Source organism: Pieris napi, chromosome 14 (assembly GCF_905475465.1).
Source record: "Pieris napi chromosome 14, ilPieNapi1.2, whole genome shotgun sequence".
Classification (NCBI taxonomy): Eukaryota; Metazoa; Arthropoda; class Insecta; order Lepidoptera; family Pieridae; genus Pieris; species Pieris napi.
Genome location: NC_062247.1, coordinates 1,388,518 through 1,406,426, shown reverse-complemented (window position 1 = coordinate 1,406,426; position 17,909 = coordinate 1,388,518). Strand labels below are relative to the sequence as shown.

The 17,909-nt window shown below is 36.2% G+C and overlaps 1 protein-coding gene across 2 annotated transcripts in view; it reads right to left on the bottom strand.

Annotated features, from left to right (window-relative positions):
• LOC125056303 (long-chain-fatty-acid--CoA ligase 4) overlaps nt 1–17,909 on the bottom strand; it is a 75,320-nt gene that overhangs the window by 10,183 nt on the left and 47,228 nt on the right. For both annotated transcript variants that reach the window (XM_047659335.1, XM_047659333.1), the window contains exons 3-5: nt 4,790–4,925; nt 3,761–3,976; nt 2,681–2,858 (exon numbers count right to left, since the gene is read on the bottom strand). In XM_047659335.1, coding sequence (XP_047515291.1) covers nt 2,681–2,858; nt 3,761–3,976; nt 4,790–4,925 — 530 coding nt within the window. The remainder of the gene's footprint in view (nt 1–2,680; nt 2,859–3,760; nt 3,977–4,789; nt 4,926–17,909) is intronic.

The following is a 17,909-nucleotide window of genomic DNA, read 5'->3' as shown; positions in this document are numbered from 1 at the left end:
CATATTCAAATCAATCAAATTTTTCCTCTATTTATTTATTTATTTATAATTTGAATTTCCTAGTGATTTTATTAAAACCTATCATTTAATATTCTCAAGCGAACAATTCAATTTTATTATTCAAAATTGTGTATGTTACATAAAACATTTAGAAAGGCATGGGGGCATGGGACAAATAAAGGGTGGGAAACTATAGTAAAGCTTAGACCGGTTCGTAGGAACAACACTTGAAATCGTATATCCAGTTATGAGAATATAATCCGGTCAAATTAGACTAAAAAATAGGGGTAAGGTTACAATAATTCGCACTTGGCTGAATATTGGTAGGATTGCTCAATACACTATTATAAAGGAAATGTGAAAAGTCCTCATCGATCCGGCACGTGCAAAAAAAATTACTCCGGTTCAAAGATCACAAAAATGGGTTTTTCGCGATTTTCAGCAAAATGGTAAGTTTTATCATAAAATTAGTTCAGACAAAAATTGTAGATCAGATAATTATCTATAAAAAAAGTCTAAATACTTTTTTTCCTAAGAGCCACCGTTTTTGAGATATCACGATTCAAAAAGTTAAAAGAGTTGTAATCGTCATATTATGTATAAGTACACCACGTATATACATCACTGAAGCCTTAATACAAGCAAAAATATCGTTCTATCGGTCAGTGTGACTTACACATATAAAATATGAAAATTTCGGATAAAAAAAAACCCAGTCCTTTATTTTCTACGCCAGTGTAACCTTCAGCAACATCGATCTGGAGTGAAAACACGTGTTTATTGTAACCTATTTTTTCTAACCTATTTCGTGCTGTTGGAAAAGACTGGGGTTGGAAGTTGGTCGACAATTCATTACAGCCAGTTCAGACTTTACTTCCACCTGCACCAGAAAAACTACTAGACACCATTTTTTGCAACTGTAAAAAGGGATGTAGTGCTAAATGTGGTTGCAAAAAAAGTTGGACTGTTTTGTTCTGTAGCATGTACTAACTGTCAAGGCCGGTCATGCTCCAATGTTGAATTGCCAACAATTGAAGATTCATTTGATGTTGACGAAGAGACATGCGATGTGTCATTATTGGGACAATTTATTAACACCCAGAATGAAGAAGATAAAGAAGAAGAAGGAGAAGGAAGAGAAGAAGAACAAGAACAAGAGAAAGCAGAAGTTAATGATGATTTAGATTCAGACGGATAAATTTTCTTATTTTTTGTAATTTACACCCCTTTCATCATTTTCAACCCTTGTTTCAAATTAAACAGAATCATAAAAGATCAGTGGAATAGGCCTACCGGGGAAACCACATTAAAAAAAAAGCGCTAAGTACACTACCTCAAAGGTGGCGTGGAAACGTGTGCATATTATGACGATTACAACCCTTTCAACTTTTTGAATCGTTATATCTCAAAAACGGTGGCTCTTAGGAAAAAAGTATTTGGACATTTTTTATAGATAGTTATCTGATCTACAATTATTGTCTAACTAATTTTATGATAAAACTTACCATTTTGCTGAAAATCGCGAAAAACCCATTTTTGTGATCTTTGACCCGGAGTAAATTTTTTTGCACGTGCCGGATCGATGAGGACTTTTCATATTTCCTTTATAATAGTGTATTGAGCAATCCTACCAATTTTCAGCCAAGTGCGAATTACTGTAACCTTGGATGTCTAAATTGACCGGACTAATAATAATGAAATGAAACCTTCAAAACTGGTATGCTAATCTTGAAACGGTAATTTATAAATTATTCTTGCAAATATAAATGTGAGTCATTCTTAATGGTGGTAATGCCCCCAATAAACGTCTGTCGTAGTCTTTGCGTATAAATTTTATTACGAATGTGGTTGGTAATTTTTTTTGGTGACTTTATTGTTGGAGAGTATTTAGACCATAAGTTTTTGACAAAAATCTTTATAAATAAAAAGGAATCGCAAAATATCTTGCTAAACGCAAAACTCGAAGACGTTTAGAGCAATTTGAGTATTTTTTTTATTCGAATATTCCTTGAACTCTGATGGAGTTTTTGTAGACAGAAAAAGTTCACGGAAAACTCTATGGGGTAGTAAAATATTCTATAAAAAAACATATTAAGGCGAATCGAAGTTCGCGAGGGCAGCTAGTTATAAATAACTTTAATTATTATGACATTTGCATGCCTATTTTTATTATTGTGCTGTTTTTTATAATCAATCTGAATGTACCTCTTTCTTTGGAAATAAACGATTAATTTTATTTTAATTAAATTAAATTATTTAAGTTAACACGAAATGCTTCGTCTATAAATATTTCGGAATTACCACTGTCCATGAAGACATTAAAATATCAACCGAACAATACAAAAAGAGACTTCAGCAACACGTCAACCCCCTTCGGGCCTCTTGGAAACGGCGGACTGCGTGTTTCAGCTGAGAAAGGCGAGCTTTGCCGCAGCTTGATAGTTTGTCATCATATCATAAAATCTGATGAAAGCCAAGAGACTAATTGCAGATGGTTAAAAAATAATTTAAATTGACTTATTACTAATTTAGTTGGTATAATGTATTATTAAAAAGTAAAGTTGTGATCTATAGGTCTTACACAGTTACAGCATACTACTGAAATTCCACATGTCTGTGGAACATTCATGGAGTATTAGTACGAGCATCAAGTCTTGATGAAAAATGATTAATTCCTTACCAGGAATACTCTGCTTGAAGCATCCATGGGCAGCGATCATCCACTCAGCCCTGGTCTCAGCGAACATGACGATGTTCTTCTTGGGCTGACATCCCAACTCACGCAGACCAGCTGCGAACCAAGTCGCCTCGTTCTCCATATCACTGTACGACCGCCATTCATAGTTGCCCATGTTGTACTGAAATATAAATACCAATTTTATTTATTTATAAAACAATCCTGTCCTAACAGGTGACCTTAAATTTTAGGGTCACCTGCCTAAATCAACAAGAATGAGTAATATATAATATCAGTGGCGCTACAACCTCTTTAGGTCTGGGCCTCAGATTTCTGAATCTGTTTCATGATCACTTTTCAATTTAATAGGCAAGAAGGTGATCAGCCTTCTGTGCCTGACACACGCCGTCGACTTTTTGGGTCTAAGACAAGCCGGTTTCGTCGAGATGTTTTCCTTCACCGTTCGAGCGAATGTTAAATGCGCACATAGAAAGAAAGTCTATTAGTGCACAGCCGGGGATCGAATGTTATCTTACTTATAAGCTCATGTTTTAAACTATTTAAAGCCAGTTGTTACCCAGATTAAAACAATGTGTTTCATCTAAATATATACGTATATAAATTTGTCCGCTATGGACACCTAAACTACTAAACCGATTTCTATCAAATTTGCACTCTGTGTGCAGTTTGATTTAACTTAAAAGACAGGATGGCTTACATCTCAATTTATACCCGCAATATTATTTTATTGCAAATTATTTGTTTATTACTTGAGTCACAACTGTGTTGAAAGTACCAACGTTTCAAATAAGCTACAATTTAATGGCATTACCACCAAAAAAGCATGGAGGTCCCCATGACTGGTGTTCTCCTACCATTTCCCTTGAATACTTTACTACTATGTAATACATATAACGAAAACCTTAGCCACAGCAACGTTTGGTCGAGTTTGCTAGTTTAACATTTATCTGAACATAGAACAACCGCCACCCAATTTAACTCTCGACATGACTAACTTTTAGAGAAATTTGTGAACATACTTGCTCCTACGAAAAATACCTCACAAACTTTCAGATCTCTCACCTTCTTAAACACTCGTCCATTTGGTTGCGGCTCATCCTCTTCACTTAAAACTGTCCTGGTTCCCAGACAAGGTTTGTCCTGCCATCTGGCGGCCGCAGCATGCAACATGGCCTCCATGGTGGTGACATTGTCACGCACCAGACGCAAGTGAAGATTGCAGGGCGTTGACACGGATCGGACTGTTACGCTGTTTGGAGTGGAATCTATAATTTGTGCCTGAAAATGAAATATAATACATTTAATTACGTAATGATTTCAGTTTGGGTATGATGTTTTAACATAGCTAGCTAAGTGAAATTTAGTAACACCATTAAACTGTCGTGTCGGAATATTTGATTTTAAAATAAATTATTAAAATTGAGGGTAGAAAATAACATTTCATTTTCAATGAAATGTTATATATTGTTCTATATGTTTCGCGAAATATAAGCGCTAAGCTCAAAACTTGAAGATGGCTGGACCAATTCGAGATTTTTTATTATTTCCTTGAACTGAGGAATGTTTCTATTGAGAGGAAAAGTGCACAGAAATACATAATACCCAAAAAACTTTTCCGGAAAAACACTTTGGGCAAGCATAGCATAATATTCCATATGTAGCTACGAAAAAGTTCGCAGGGCAGCTAGTATAAAACAAAAATTGAGGGTAGAAGACACAGACAGAATCTGGTGACATTCCACTGTTGTAATAAATTTTTACATAGGTATTAATTGTGAACGAATTACGATTAAGTGTAATTTTTTATCAAAATATTCACACCACATTTGTCTAAATTTAAACACTAAACTTAATGTACAATAACTATTGCTCCATACTGTGTTAAAGGGGACTGTAACAATTAAAACTTCGGTATTATGGTTCGTGTAATAGGGAAAAACAAAAGAATAGAAAAAAGCAAAAGAATAAAGAAAAACTTAAGACGCTGTCAGGATATTTAGAATATTGAAGGGTTAATAACAACCGTATCTTCAGATATTTTCTTAAGTCTACCCTATATAGAAGATAAAAAGATTATATGTAAAAGTTTACCTTAATACGTCGCGACATGGATCGTTTTCTCCATGGTCTCTGCAGCACCAGGTGTACCGGGAATGAGATGATATCATACATGAACACTACCATCCGGATGGTCTGCAGAACAGCTGACACCCACAAGGACTCCGGTCTGAGGACAAAAGAGATTAAAAGTTAAATTTGACACAGTTTTTGGGGTATAATGTGAGACTGTTTTACTTAGAAAATACCATATATTTGTAATCAATATATATAGACGTCATATTATGTTAATTTATATTACAATACATTCAAGCCTTTTTCCTTGCTTATCCCCAAGCATTTCTTCTTGCTACGGTCCTGAAATACCTCTCTCGCTTTATCCACTTTTATGACATGCATGCTCGTCGGTTATGGAAACTTTTAACTGGTCCCTCTAGCACCTCCTTCTCTTTCATCCGTTCTACGTGGCCAAACCACCTAGGCATTCCCTTTCGTATTAGCATAACGTTCCCTTTACCCACCCTGCTCACGTATCTCACTATTACTTATTGTATCACGCAATGTTACACTTCAACACTAACAACCAAAAAAATAGAGAAAAACAAAAGAAGAGAAAAAAAAAACAATAAAGAAAACCAAAAGCATAGAAGAACCAAAAGAATAGAAAAAACAAAAGAATAGAGAAAAACAAAAGAATAACCGAGACGCTAGCAGGACCTTTTTGAAAGTGTTATATAATATACAACCGTACCTGACGTTACACCTCATTTACACATGACACATCATTTAGTACCAGATCCCTATAACCCTCCAGCAAATTAACCGCTCTTGTATAAATATCTAATAAGCTGTTATGCAAAGACTAAACGTATGCATTAGAAACCTTGACCGAGAACCTTGATCTTCAATTATTCAATCACAATCATTCAATGTCAATAAGTCACTTCCGAAACGGTCAATTTCGATTCAATATTTACATATTTCAATTGATATTTATTTATTATAATTGCTTAAACAGTTCAATAAATAATGAGTAATTTTAAAAGCGTGTAAAAAACCTTTTCATTATGTATCAGTGTACAGAGCAGTAATTTTTGAAGTTATACTTCTTTAGGCGCGTTATGAAAAATTGATGAGAGTGAAATTTTACGATGCGCGCGCATCGTGACACAAAATTAACGGAATGAAGTTGCCCACGGAAGATGTTACGGCATTGGACATAATTTAAAAACAACATTCGAATAATAATAGAATTTATGTTACACTTAATGTAAGAGAATAATAATAAATATTTATTTATTTAATTTTTCAAATGTAAACTGCACTTTTCTGCATGACTCCTTTTCCAGTCTTTGATTATTTGATTAATCAAAAACTATTTTTAATAATGCCAAAGAAGTATAACTTCTTAAGCGCGTACATAAGTACACGCACCCTTTTTTATTTCTTCACCTCTTATTTCCATTTCCTCGGTCATAGCATTGTGATACCTTCAATGACCAAATTACCAGCTGGCTTCGATGCCTCAATTAATTATTATATATCCACAATAACAACATAAATTATCACGTATTTACGTAATGTGAAACTTGCGATAATGGCTCCATTTTGTTATATTAATGGATGTTTTGTTATAACAGTCAATATACTGACAACGAATGGAAAGCTTTTAGGTGTCACGACTCTATATAAGAATTGACTATAATGACATGACTCATAATATAATTATAACTTCTATGTAAAATTCCTATTAAGCCAAATTTGCTTTTATGTGTGTGTATATGTCACCGTAAAATTGTAAAAACCGTTAGATTGTAATCTATCTCGCGAGATTGTAAACTGTCGAAAGATTGTGAACCTCAACGAACTGCTTACAAATTAACGTATTATTATTCGGTAGTTATATGAAATTGTTGGGAAGTAAAATTAATCTGTAATTGACCAAAGAAGTTTGAATGATAACTAAGTTAGTGTAGTACAATCTACCGAATAATAATACGTTAAATTGTAAGCAGTACGCTGAGGTTCACAATCTTTCGACAGTTTATAATCTCGCGAGATAGATTACAATCTAACGGTGTTTACAATTTTACGTTAACATATATATGCGAACTTTAGATTGTACCACCATTATACCTTACATTTTTGTACCGTAAAAAATTGTCTATCGACAACCCCCTAAAGCGCCGAAATCACTCGGTTTGGTTGGTTAAGCTTGTTTTCCATACAATGATACACTCTACATAGCATTACACTCAGCCTCAATCACGACAACAATTAAATACTAAAAAGCTGTAGCCGAAATTGGTTAAAACTGCGTTGCTGTGTACGTTGTTTTGTCGCTTTATTGTCCTAGCGAGAAATAAACTAGACTGTCGGTACTCATCATACGTTCCGAACTTTTAAGAAATCCGTTCATTTTTTACAAATTGCGCATGCTTGCATGTGCTTTATCACGAACTCAATATCGCCAGATATGATTTAAATAACTAAAAAATACAACCTAACTACTGGTGCAGTACAAAAATAACAGACAACGCAATAGCGTTTAAATACGAATTGTTTTTATGTAATTACTAACACTAGTCTGAAATAAACTTTCTTGTTCTAATACAAATTTTTGTTTCCATTTAACGGCAACTCTTTGTAACGACAAAATAGGCACAGTCCCATGAGTGTCGTTATATAGAGTTTACGCTGTATATATTATAATTATAACGTACATTATTTAATTAATTCAGCCCGCATAAGCCTTGTAAATAGCCTCCAGCTCGGCTCGCTCTAGGCATTCAAAGGGCATACGACACGGGAATTGCCTTGTGCAATTTACTCAAAGAGTACCGTTTCTAGACTGTTAAAATTAAGGCAATTTTTTCCATCGTCTTTTGCGGACCGGGTACAGAAGAAGATACCGGAGGCTTCACAGTATTTTTACCATTGCCACGAGGCCTTTGAACTCAAAAAGCTTAGGCAAAAGCTTTTGTGTACTGGTAATTTTACAGAATTTATCAAATGACAGACTGCGCGCGATGTACCCAACAAAAGTTAGAACAAGAAAACACAAGAAGAGAAAACACTAGAGAGTACGTTCGTCTACCTCCCATGGAATAAAGTACTTGAGTATATATAACGCCAGTTGGTCGCCGTAGAATGTACCATGTCTCTGGTACAATGGAGCCTGTATGCAGGTGGGTTTTAATGGATGTGGCTCCACATACCCCCACTTCCACATGATGGGAATGGGATGATCACGAGGGGAAAAAGCAAATGGATTTCCACCTCGATTATCAAACCAAATACCAATATCGTCTATGTATAGAGTTCAAGTAACCATTTACGTAGATCTAGTAGGTATTACGTAACAAATACTTTGAACCACAGTTCATCGATTCTATCCTTATGAACTTTGGATTTTGAAACGTTTATCAACGTACGAGAAAACTTACATACAAATGTTACCAATAATAATAAAAAAAGTGTTAAAAGTTGTCAATACTTTATACTCTATGGTAAATTTCGCGCTTTACTATGACTGTTAGCAACATTTTTGCTCTTTGGTCTGTGACATGATAAAAGACAGTTCGTTGTACTCCAAAACTTTGACACATACGCACACTTTTTTTTGGAATTTCGCTTTTGGCCTTAAGGGCTTTTACAGCTAAGCTCGGACTGATTTAGCCGGAATGGGCGTTTTCCCGCGACTAACGCAAGGGCGTCTCCTATGAAACTCGAACCTCGGCTAACGGCTTGGAGCGTTGCGGGGTGGTCAACTGGTCAATCGCCTGAAGGGCAGGACGGAAGCCCATAGCTCACTGCAGTGAGCGGAGAAAAACAATAAACATAATTTAAGAAAATAAAATTTAATCCGTTATCGCGTCCTAAAGGCCAGTTTCACAAGCGATAATCACAAGTAGATTATAATGAAATACTGCCCTATTACTTACGTAACATTAAGGGCCGAACGTATTAGTATTACCGATTAGCACTAAGACACAATATAATTCTATACAGAGCAACTCGATATATTCGGTAGTGGACTGATCAAATAGGAACTGATACCTAATCCGTTTTGTTAAGCAAAAAATTACAAGTAAAAACTAAAATTGGATGTGCAATATTTTAGGTTTTTTTTTTAGTTTTTTGTTATTCGATTTTACTACAAAGCGATACCAAAACAAAGTGCTCAGGGGAATTGTCACTGCTACCTGGTACATTTCCAGTACAGAGGCCTTATTACGATCTTGGCATGTCTATGAGGTTCCAAAAACTAACACAGACACAACGCACGATCATAACAACTCTCAGCTACTCTCTCAATAGTTGTAACACTATAGTTAATTTAAAAAAAACTATTTTAAACATGTACTATGTACCACGTAATAATTGTTTTCTAGTTATCTACAACACAGGTACTCGCTAGTGTGGGTACTAGCGATAGAAGAATTTAGCCACAACCCTTTACTGTCGCCGCACACGGGCCACACGCCACAGCCACAAACGCCGCCACGAGAAGCTAGAAGCGGCTACAAAGGTAGCTGAAGCGCGCGACAGCCACTTGTGGCCGGTGGTCGACACTTGCGGTCGGTGGCTGCTACTTTTTTTAACCCTTGCCTGCAGTATTATAATGTACTCTGACGAAGAAGGTTTAATTGCGCTACTTTTGATATAAAGACGTCGTCGTAGAAGGCGAAACCATAGTTATTGGATACACAGAAAGACATTAAATATCCCCTCACCACGACAGGTCGGTAATCAACAACCATTGAACTATACATGACGAAGCATTTGGCCTCAGTGAAAATATGATGAGGCCATATTCTAGAAAATATTTGGACTTAGACAAAAAAGTTTTCAATTATAGGTTAAGCCGTGCCAGACGTTGCATTGAGTGTACCTTCGGCGTACTAGCAAACAAATGGAGAATATTACATCGCCTATTAAACACTTCTGTTCATTTCTCAGAAGACATTGTGAAATCTTGTTGCATTTTGCACAATTTTATTCGCAAAAGGGATGGTTTCAATTTTCGTCACACTTTGAAAATAGTGGGACTCGAAAATATACAAAATACAGGTAGGCTAGTAACACGAGATTTCTTCCCAGGCCTTCACTTTTTCTCCTCTATTACTAAAACTATCACTTTTTGAATCCCAAATCGCAGGACGGGATTGTATCTCTGATATAAATAATTCTACATATATCCATATTTATCTACCTACTATCTGACCCGGCTAACTTCGTTCCGCCTTAATAATAATATCGTTGTTACTTTAGTTTAACTTATTTTAGGATTTCATTAAGGTGATAACTTTTTTGCAAATAGAGAAATGTTTTATTGCTTGCCATTGCAAAAGAAGAATGGCAGTTTTACACATTAGGCCTCTTCTCTCTATCGCCAATATTGCGATACTGCATGTTAAAGCACTTTCTGCTTTACAACATTTTTTGATGAGGTAACACATGTTTTCGATCAAGATCAAAGCCTGGTTATGCATCTCCTCATTTACCTCAAGTTCGGAATTTCTTGAAGTGACACGAATTCGACGTAAAATGATGCGTAGTTTTGTCAACAAATGTCACCACATGCCGTGTGCATTCGTAAAATTAATTTATTTAATTATTGTTATTCGATAACTTATCCGATATTTTATTACTTATTCTGCTATTCGGAGTGGAGAAAAATCCATCAAAAAAGACATAACTAACATCGGTCCAGCCGATCTCGAGTTATAAGTGTTGTAACAAACACGACTTTCTTTTATATATATAAAGATATGAAACACAGACTACGTGCGTGCGTTACCATCGACTTCAGGTTAACTGAGGTAAGGGAGAGAGGGGCGCGGAATCGCGCGAGTGGCGTGTGGCGGCTTTTTGTGTCGGCGTTTAGTGGCCGGTGCGAGCCACAAGAAGCAAGCTGCGACGATTTGTAGCGTGTGGCCGCCACCGGCTCCAACCGTGTGCGGCGAGTCCATAAAATGTATGAAAATTACAGGAAATATGCCAGTGGCGGCGTTTTGTGGTTGTGGCCGGTGGCCCATGTGCGGGGACCCTTAGTTATAAATAGAGTTTTTATTATTACTATTATAATAAATTAGGTTAGACTTAAATTACTTACTTGTCTAGATGTCTCAGTGAAGAGACCTTTTAAAAAAATATATGTTTACTATAATTCTCATGTACTTTAGATTAGATAGCTTATAACTGTAGAACATTATATATGATGTGGTGTACTTTAATAAATAAATATACAAAAAACTACTACTTCAGAGTTGGCTTGAGCGTGCGATTCTCAATCCTGAGGTCCTGCGTTCGGATCACGGCTATACGCAGACTGTCTACGTGCGCATTTAACACTGGCTCGAACAGTCACTGGAAACATCGTGAGGAAACCGACATGCCTTAGCCTTCCCAACTTTTTTGTTCCATGGTGGGGACCATAGCTTTTCTAAAATTCTTATGTAACATACATAATTTTTAATATTACAAAAAGTAATTGTTCATTTAAAAAACTTAAATGATATGTTTAGGAAGAACATACTAGAAAATTGTTAACGAAACACAGTAAGTAAATTTTCATGACATATAATGAAAAACTTCAATTCAAATTCCAAATAATTTAAATAAAGATTTTTCTATATTAAATTATCATTTTAATTTAGTGAGATCGGTGCGCTTGATGCTTGCTGCACAGATTAGGTTCCAATTTGGTTAGTCTGAAGTCTCCACGTTGTGTTCGATTGCCCCCTTAACAATAAAATTGCCCCTTGAGGGGCGTGGGGCCCCGTTGGGAACACTGCCTTAGACACAAAAATAATGTTATCGCGAAACATATACATACAAGCTAGTATTTAAAATTATAATAAGCGGATCTATATTTTACTCATTGGTAATATACAATATTAATTATAAGTAATTAATAATATTAATATAGAATATTACAATACATATACTCTCTAACCGATTTAAACTGTTATTAATTGATAGTTAAGTTATTAACTAACCGAAGTAAATCAAGACGAAGAAGAGATCGATTAATTTTATTACACCAACTTAGATGCACAAATGCGGATGGAATAAGATGAGCTCGCCGGAATTCTATTACAACGAACTCATGAATGAAAACGCATGCGCACCCCCCACCCCTGCCCCCGGGTCACGGTCTCTCATGACAGTCGCATCCGACACTGACCTAGCAATCCCATTTACGATATATTGATTGCATCCAACGCTTTTTATACACTCATTGACGATTGGACATTAACTCGAAATACTTCATGCATATTTTTAAATGGGCAAACTGGCAAGTGGTAAGTGATACCTCCGCCCATACACAAATTCCCAAGTGCGATGCCGGCCTTTTAAGAATTAGTTCGCTCTTTTCATCATCGATTAATTGCATCTTGATTTCGATTAAAGCACCCAAAATATCAATAAATGTTTATCACGGAAAAGCTCTATGTAATAACCAGGGAAATATCAAAAATCGACGTTTATTTAGGTAATATTCAGGACCATAAACAACACGGTTCTAGAAGAGAAAAATTTTATGTTTCAATTTTCACTTTTTACTTTTATATAAACAATTTTGTGCTTTTAATATTTTTTTTTCTTTCACAGTTTTTATATAAAACCATATTAATGTACAGTATAATTCGGCTATATGTACCAATACTATAAAACCTGACACGTGTCAGGACGAGACAACTATACCTTGAACTGGCAACCTTCATAAAACTATAAAAGGAGACATGCTTGTAAACGTGTTTCCGTCTAAAGAACTAAGTATTAAATAGGTATACTTCTTGTATTGATAACGACTCAATCCCTGAGGTCGTAGGTACGAACCCGGCTGTACACCAATGGACTTTCTATGTGCGCATTTGGGAGCGTTCAATTATTACGTAACGAATTTTTGTAGGGGGGGTCCTTTTGTTATACGTTACGATACGAGGCGGGGATTGAATTACGCGATATTGTTAATATTATTTTCGACTTTCCAGTACTTTACACCACATAATGGTAACTTTTAGGTATAAAGAGTCAGTAGGTGGTTTTACTATACTTGGGTACAGTACAGAAAAACGTTACTGTGCGTTACATGGGGGGGGGGGTCAATAATCTCAAAAATTGCGTGACGTAATACTTGAACACTCCCTTTAGTCCAGTCAAATTATGGCTAAAAACGGGTTAAATAAACATGAGCGAACACAGTTTGGGGATTTTGAGGATCGATAGGGGGGTGTATTCTGAGCATAAATTCCAATTTGAGGGGTTGTACTGAGGTCAGCTCAAGGTCATTTCGATGGAAACGCGTTTAACTCGATATCTCGAGAATGGTTAGTGTTAGGCGAAAAATTATAGAGACCTTTTCTTTTCCCAACAAAATTTACTAACTTTTTTATCTGAAACTTTTTTTTATAACATTAATATTTTTCAAGTTATTACTCCCGCAAGGCAAAAATTTTACTTTTTTTTCTATTTTTCGTTGTTTTCTCCCCAACCATTCAATTTTATTAAATTTTACCGATCATCGAAATGTAGATCTTTTAATTGTGAACAATTTTGTTCTCAAACTTTTCTCTGTAATGCCAATACCTTCGTAGTTATATATTACTTTACCGAGCGAAATCCGTGCCATTGTCGCAACGTGTATCCACGGATAAGTTTTTAGGCAACGAGAGCAATAAGACCAGATTCATCTCACTACTGAAAACGGTTCTCATCAAATCAGACATAGAGGTGGAGCAAGCCGTAGAGGATGCGGATGGTCTAATTATCAGTACGGCTAATAGAATTTCGCAGGAGTATAGTGCTGTGGTTGTTATTGGTGAGGATGTGGATTTGCTGGTTTTGCTGACTGCAACAGCCGGCGCGTGCAACAACATTTACTTGAGAAAACCTGGACGAGGCAAATCGACGGACGCTACACATAGCCCATACTGCCTCAAACCGATATATGGGCCGAATGCCGAAAAACCTTTTATTTTTGCACGCGATTAGTGGTTGCGACACAACGTCGGCACCATTCAACCTAGGCAAGATGAAAACAATGACCGCATTGAAAAAATCTCCGGATTTGCTTTTGTTAAATGAAGTTTTTCTGCAAGACAAAGCAGATAAAACAACTATTGCTTCATACGGCGAACAATTCATTTTGAATTTGTATCGCAAGGCAGGTGACACGAATTGTACCAATCTCAACGAGCTCCGATATAAGGGATATAAAAAAATGGCAGGCAGTGGGAGGGTTAAATTAGAATCCCTTCCTCCTACCTCTGATGCGGCATTTTTCCACTCGTTGAGGTGTTTCTACCAAGTTCAATACTGGCTGGAAAATTATCTGAAACCCGAGGAATGGGGCTGGCGTCGCACCCCCCGTTGATTGCAGCCGATAGCGATGTCATTGAAACCAGCTCCGGATAATTTACTGAGATCGATTGCGCGCAAATGCACAACCAAATGCGGAAAAGCGTGCGGATGCAGAAAGGCCGGCCTCTTTTGGCACAATGTGTGAAACAGTTTTAATTGTTAATTTACTTCTTACCCAAACTTACCCAAATTAAATACCTAATTTTAAATAGTTTAATCGATTGACCTTTTTATATTGCGACAGTGGCGCGGATTTCACTCGGTAAAGTAATCTATAACTCCGAAGGTATTGGCATTACGGAAAAAAGTTTGAGAACAAAATTGTTCATAATTAAAAGTTCTACACTTCGATGATCGGTAAAATTTAATAAAATTGAATGGTTGGGGAGAAAACGACGAAAAATGGAAAAAAAAGTAAAATGTTTGCCTTGCGGGAGTAATAACTTGAAAAATATTAATGTTATAAAAAAAAGTTTCAGATAAAAAAGTTAGTAAATTTTGTTGGGAAAAGAAAAGGTCTCTATAATTTTTCGCCTAACACTAACCATTCTCGAGATATCGAGTTAAACGCGTTTCCATCGAAATGACCTTGAGCTGACCTCAGTACAACCCCTCAAATTGGAATTTATGCTCAGAATACACCCCCCTATCGATCCTCAAAATCCCCAAACTGTGTTCGCTCATGTTTATTTATTTCGTAATTTGACTGGAGTACTTTACCACTCGCTCGTACGGAACTAATTCTATCAATTCTAAGGCGAATGCTACACGCTCGATAATTATCGTGATATTTATCGTGATATTTATCTTGTATTTTTTTAGTATACTACACACTCGATACGGATCGCGTCAGTACGACGGTAAATTTCATTGAGTACACTCGTACATTTCGTGTTACAATATGAGTAACAATATTAAGAAAGCTTGCGTTGCCATTATTATTATTATTATTATCAGTATATGCTGATATACATCAATATCCAAGACTTTGAATTGTAAACATTTTCCGCTGCAGCACCAGATCGTTTCAAATCTGTTATTTTTTAAATTATTTTCTGTAGTTTGCCTAGTTTGCATTTGAGGTGTCCCATATGGCCGATTTACACGTATTAAGTTGACTAAAAATTTACTAAATATTAACTTAATTTTAAGTAACTTAACCCGTGTAAACAGTGAATTTAGTAAGAAGTTGCAAGTTAAAATTTAGTTGCAACTAAACAAGGTAGAATAGAATTTTGTCTATTTTTCGGTTAAGTTGGTGGGCGTGGCTAATCACTTGACACGTTTGGACATTGCCTGTCCAAACGTTAGTTAAATTTAAGTGAAAAGCATAAGCTGGCGGAGTCATTGCAAAGCTATGCTTTTGCTTTCGGCGCTGGAAGCTCAAAAACATATCCAAAACTATTTGTCCGATATGCGTATACAACAATTAATGAATAGTAGTAGAACCCCTTCGCCAATGAATAATAGTAGCCGTTTTACTCCTTCGCCTTCTTCAAATACGTATTACGTTGAGTCCCCAGAACCTTCACAATCATGTATTGGAGCATACAATACAGTAAATCCCCAATCAGGAAGAGAAAATCCTATAATATTTTGTGCTGTGGTCGTCCATCTTGAGCGAATAAATGAGTTTAACTAATTATTTAGTATTTTTACGTGTAAACGGTTACTTAAAATTTAGTTAAGACTTGGCAACTTAATACGTGTAAATCAGCCTATACTTATAGGTAATGTTTCTAATACAAGTATGAATTCTCTATATTATTCCGCCTCCATATATGCGCGTCCTCTTCCATCGCTGGCAGAATAAATACTGACGCGATAAATATCGAGCAGAGACTAGACGCTCGATATTTATCGACGATAATTGATACGGATCGTGGATTTTTAGATTTCTAGAAATCCAGCGATCCGTATCACGGATCGTGATACGCATGTACTACACATCGTAATTTTGGATCACGATCCAAATATCACGATAAATATCGAGCGTGTAGCATTCGCCTAATAGGTGTTTTGTGGTTTAACTTTCAAAAATATATAACATTATTTTTACAAAATCGTATATTATTTACGTAACTAGTAACTAGTAACTGGTCTCAGTAAATTTATTATGACGTTGGCATATTACATGCTTCTTATGTAATATGGTTTCTTCCTGTCAAACACGTCAGTCCTGCATGACAAAATAATAACGTGATTACTGATGCATTGGCCGTGAATCGGCTTTCCTTTTGATATTAAATTTTCCTGAGGAAAGCCGCAAACTGTGTCACCACTTTGCTTGATATTTCCTTTCAAACTACTCATATGTTACGCGGAGAGCGATGACGCCACATTATTACGTCCAATGTTATCCGACTCAGATGTTCCAGCTATCTATGCATAGTAGGTATACTTCCTATTTACGCGTCATATCCTACACTTCTTTTTTTAGGTGCATGCAAGTAGACGGACAAAATTGAATAAAGTACGAAGAAAGTAATGCGCTCTTTGCTTGAAGGCCTAGTCTAAATTTCTGTTCGGGAATAAAATAAATTAGCTAGCTCGTGCCTTAGAAAACTCTTCGTCCCCATATCACTCTTAACCATAATGTTTCTAGAACGTTTTAGTCAAAATATATATATATTACTACTCTAAGATGAGGCCCCTGTTTTATTTTGTGCCATCGTCATCCATTTTTGTCCAACTACCCTTTCGAACTCGTCAGCCCATCCCTCTATTGGTATTCTTGTTTCTTCTTCCTTTTGGGCCAGTCCATTCCGTTACCGTTTTAGAACATGTCGTCTGTATTATGACTACACGCCTCATCTCCATAAGTAGTTCAGCATCAATGATTTTTGTTTTTCTGCGGATACATTTACTGTTCGGTTTGTCGCATAATTCAATTCCAATAATACTTTCTACCGCACGCTGGCACGAATCGTTTTGTTTTGAAAAATCCAAGTTTGTGCTCCATATGTTAGACAGGGCAGCACGAATTCACCTTTTTCTTTAGTTTCAGTTCACCTTTGAGGAATTCTTTTAATTTCGTTACCAGTATATTCTACAATTATTCTAACAGCTTTAGCTCCAAAGATTAAATCATAAAGTAACCTAAAAACCAGTCTTGGTGTAACCCGTCCCACTATACCCTCAGGAAACCTCAGTGAGTCACTAGCCTTAGATATGACGAGAACACTGAGGCAACTGCTATATCCCAACTCAATCACTATGATTGCCAGATCACTATGTAACCTTGCGTCGTGGACTTTGATCTACCTGAATGTACTACGTTCTGGTTGAATAAATCTTTGCGATTATATACTATTCATTTTAATTTGTAAACAATATCCTTCAAAAGAGCGTACCAATTCTTAAAATGTAATTCTTTGAGAAATAAAGTATCTTTGAACCGAAAAAACCCATTAGGTCTAAACACAAATAAATGCTACACGGCGTTTCGATTATTCACAAAATATACTTTTAATTTTTTGAACTATATTGGCTAGTGTTTTCAACAAAAAACATTTTATGTAGCACTAATGCAATGTTATCTGTTCGCACTCTTATGAGTGGAAGGAGAGAAAGAAGAGAGAAACCAAGTGTTCATCAAGAGCTCGGTTTCTCTGTACCTATGCAGTATGAGTGACGGCGAAGGCCAGGGTAATATGCAAGAGCCACAACCAGTCTGTTGCACAGATCCCCGTAATCAAAGACGTTGCTCCTACTGAATGCTGTCTCCGACACTACGGACATTGATATATGTTCGCAGAGTGAGTTCACAGCAGCTATATTG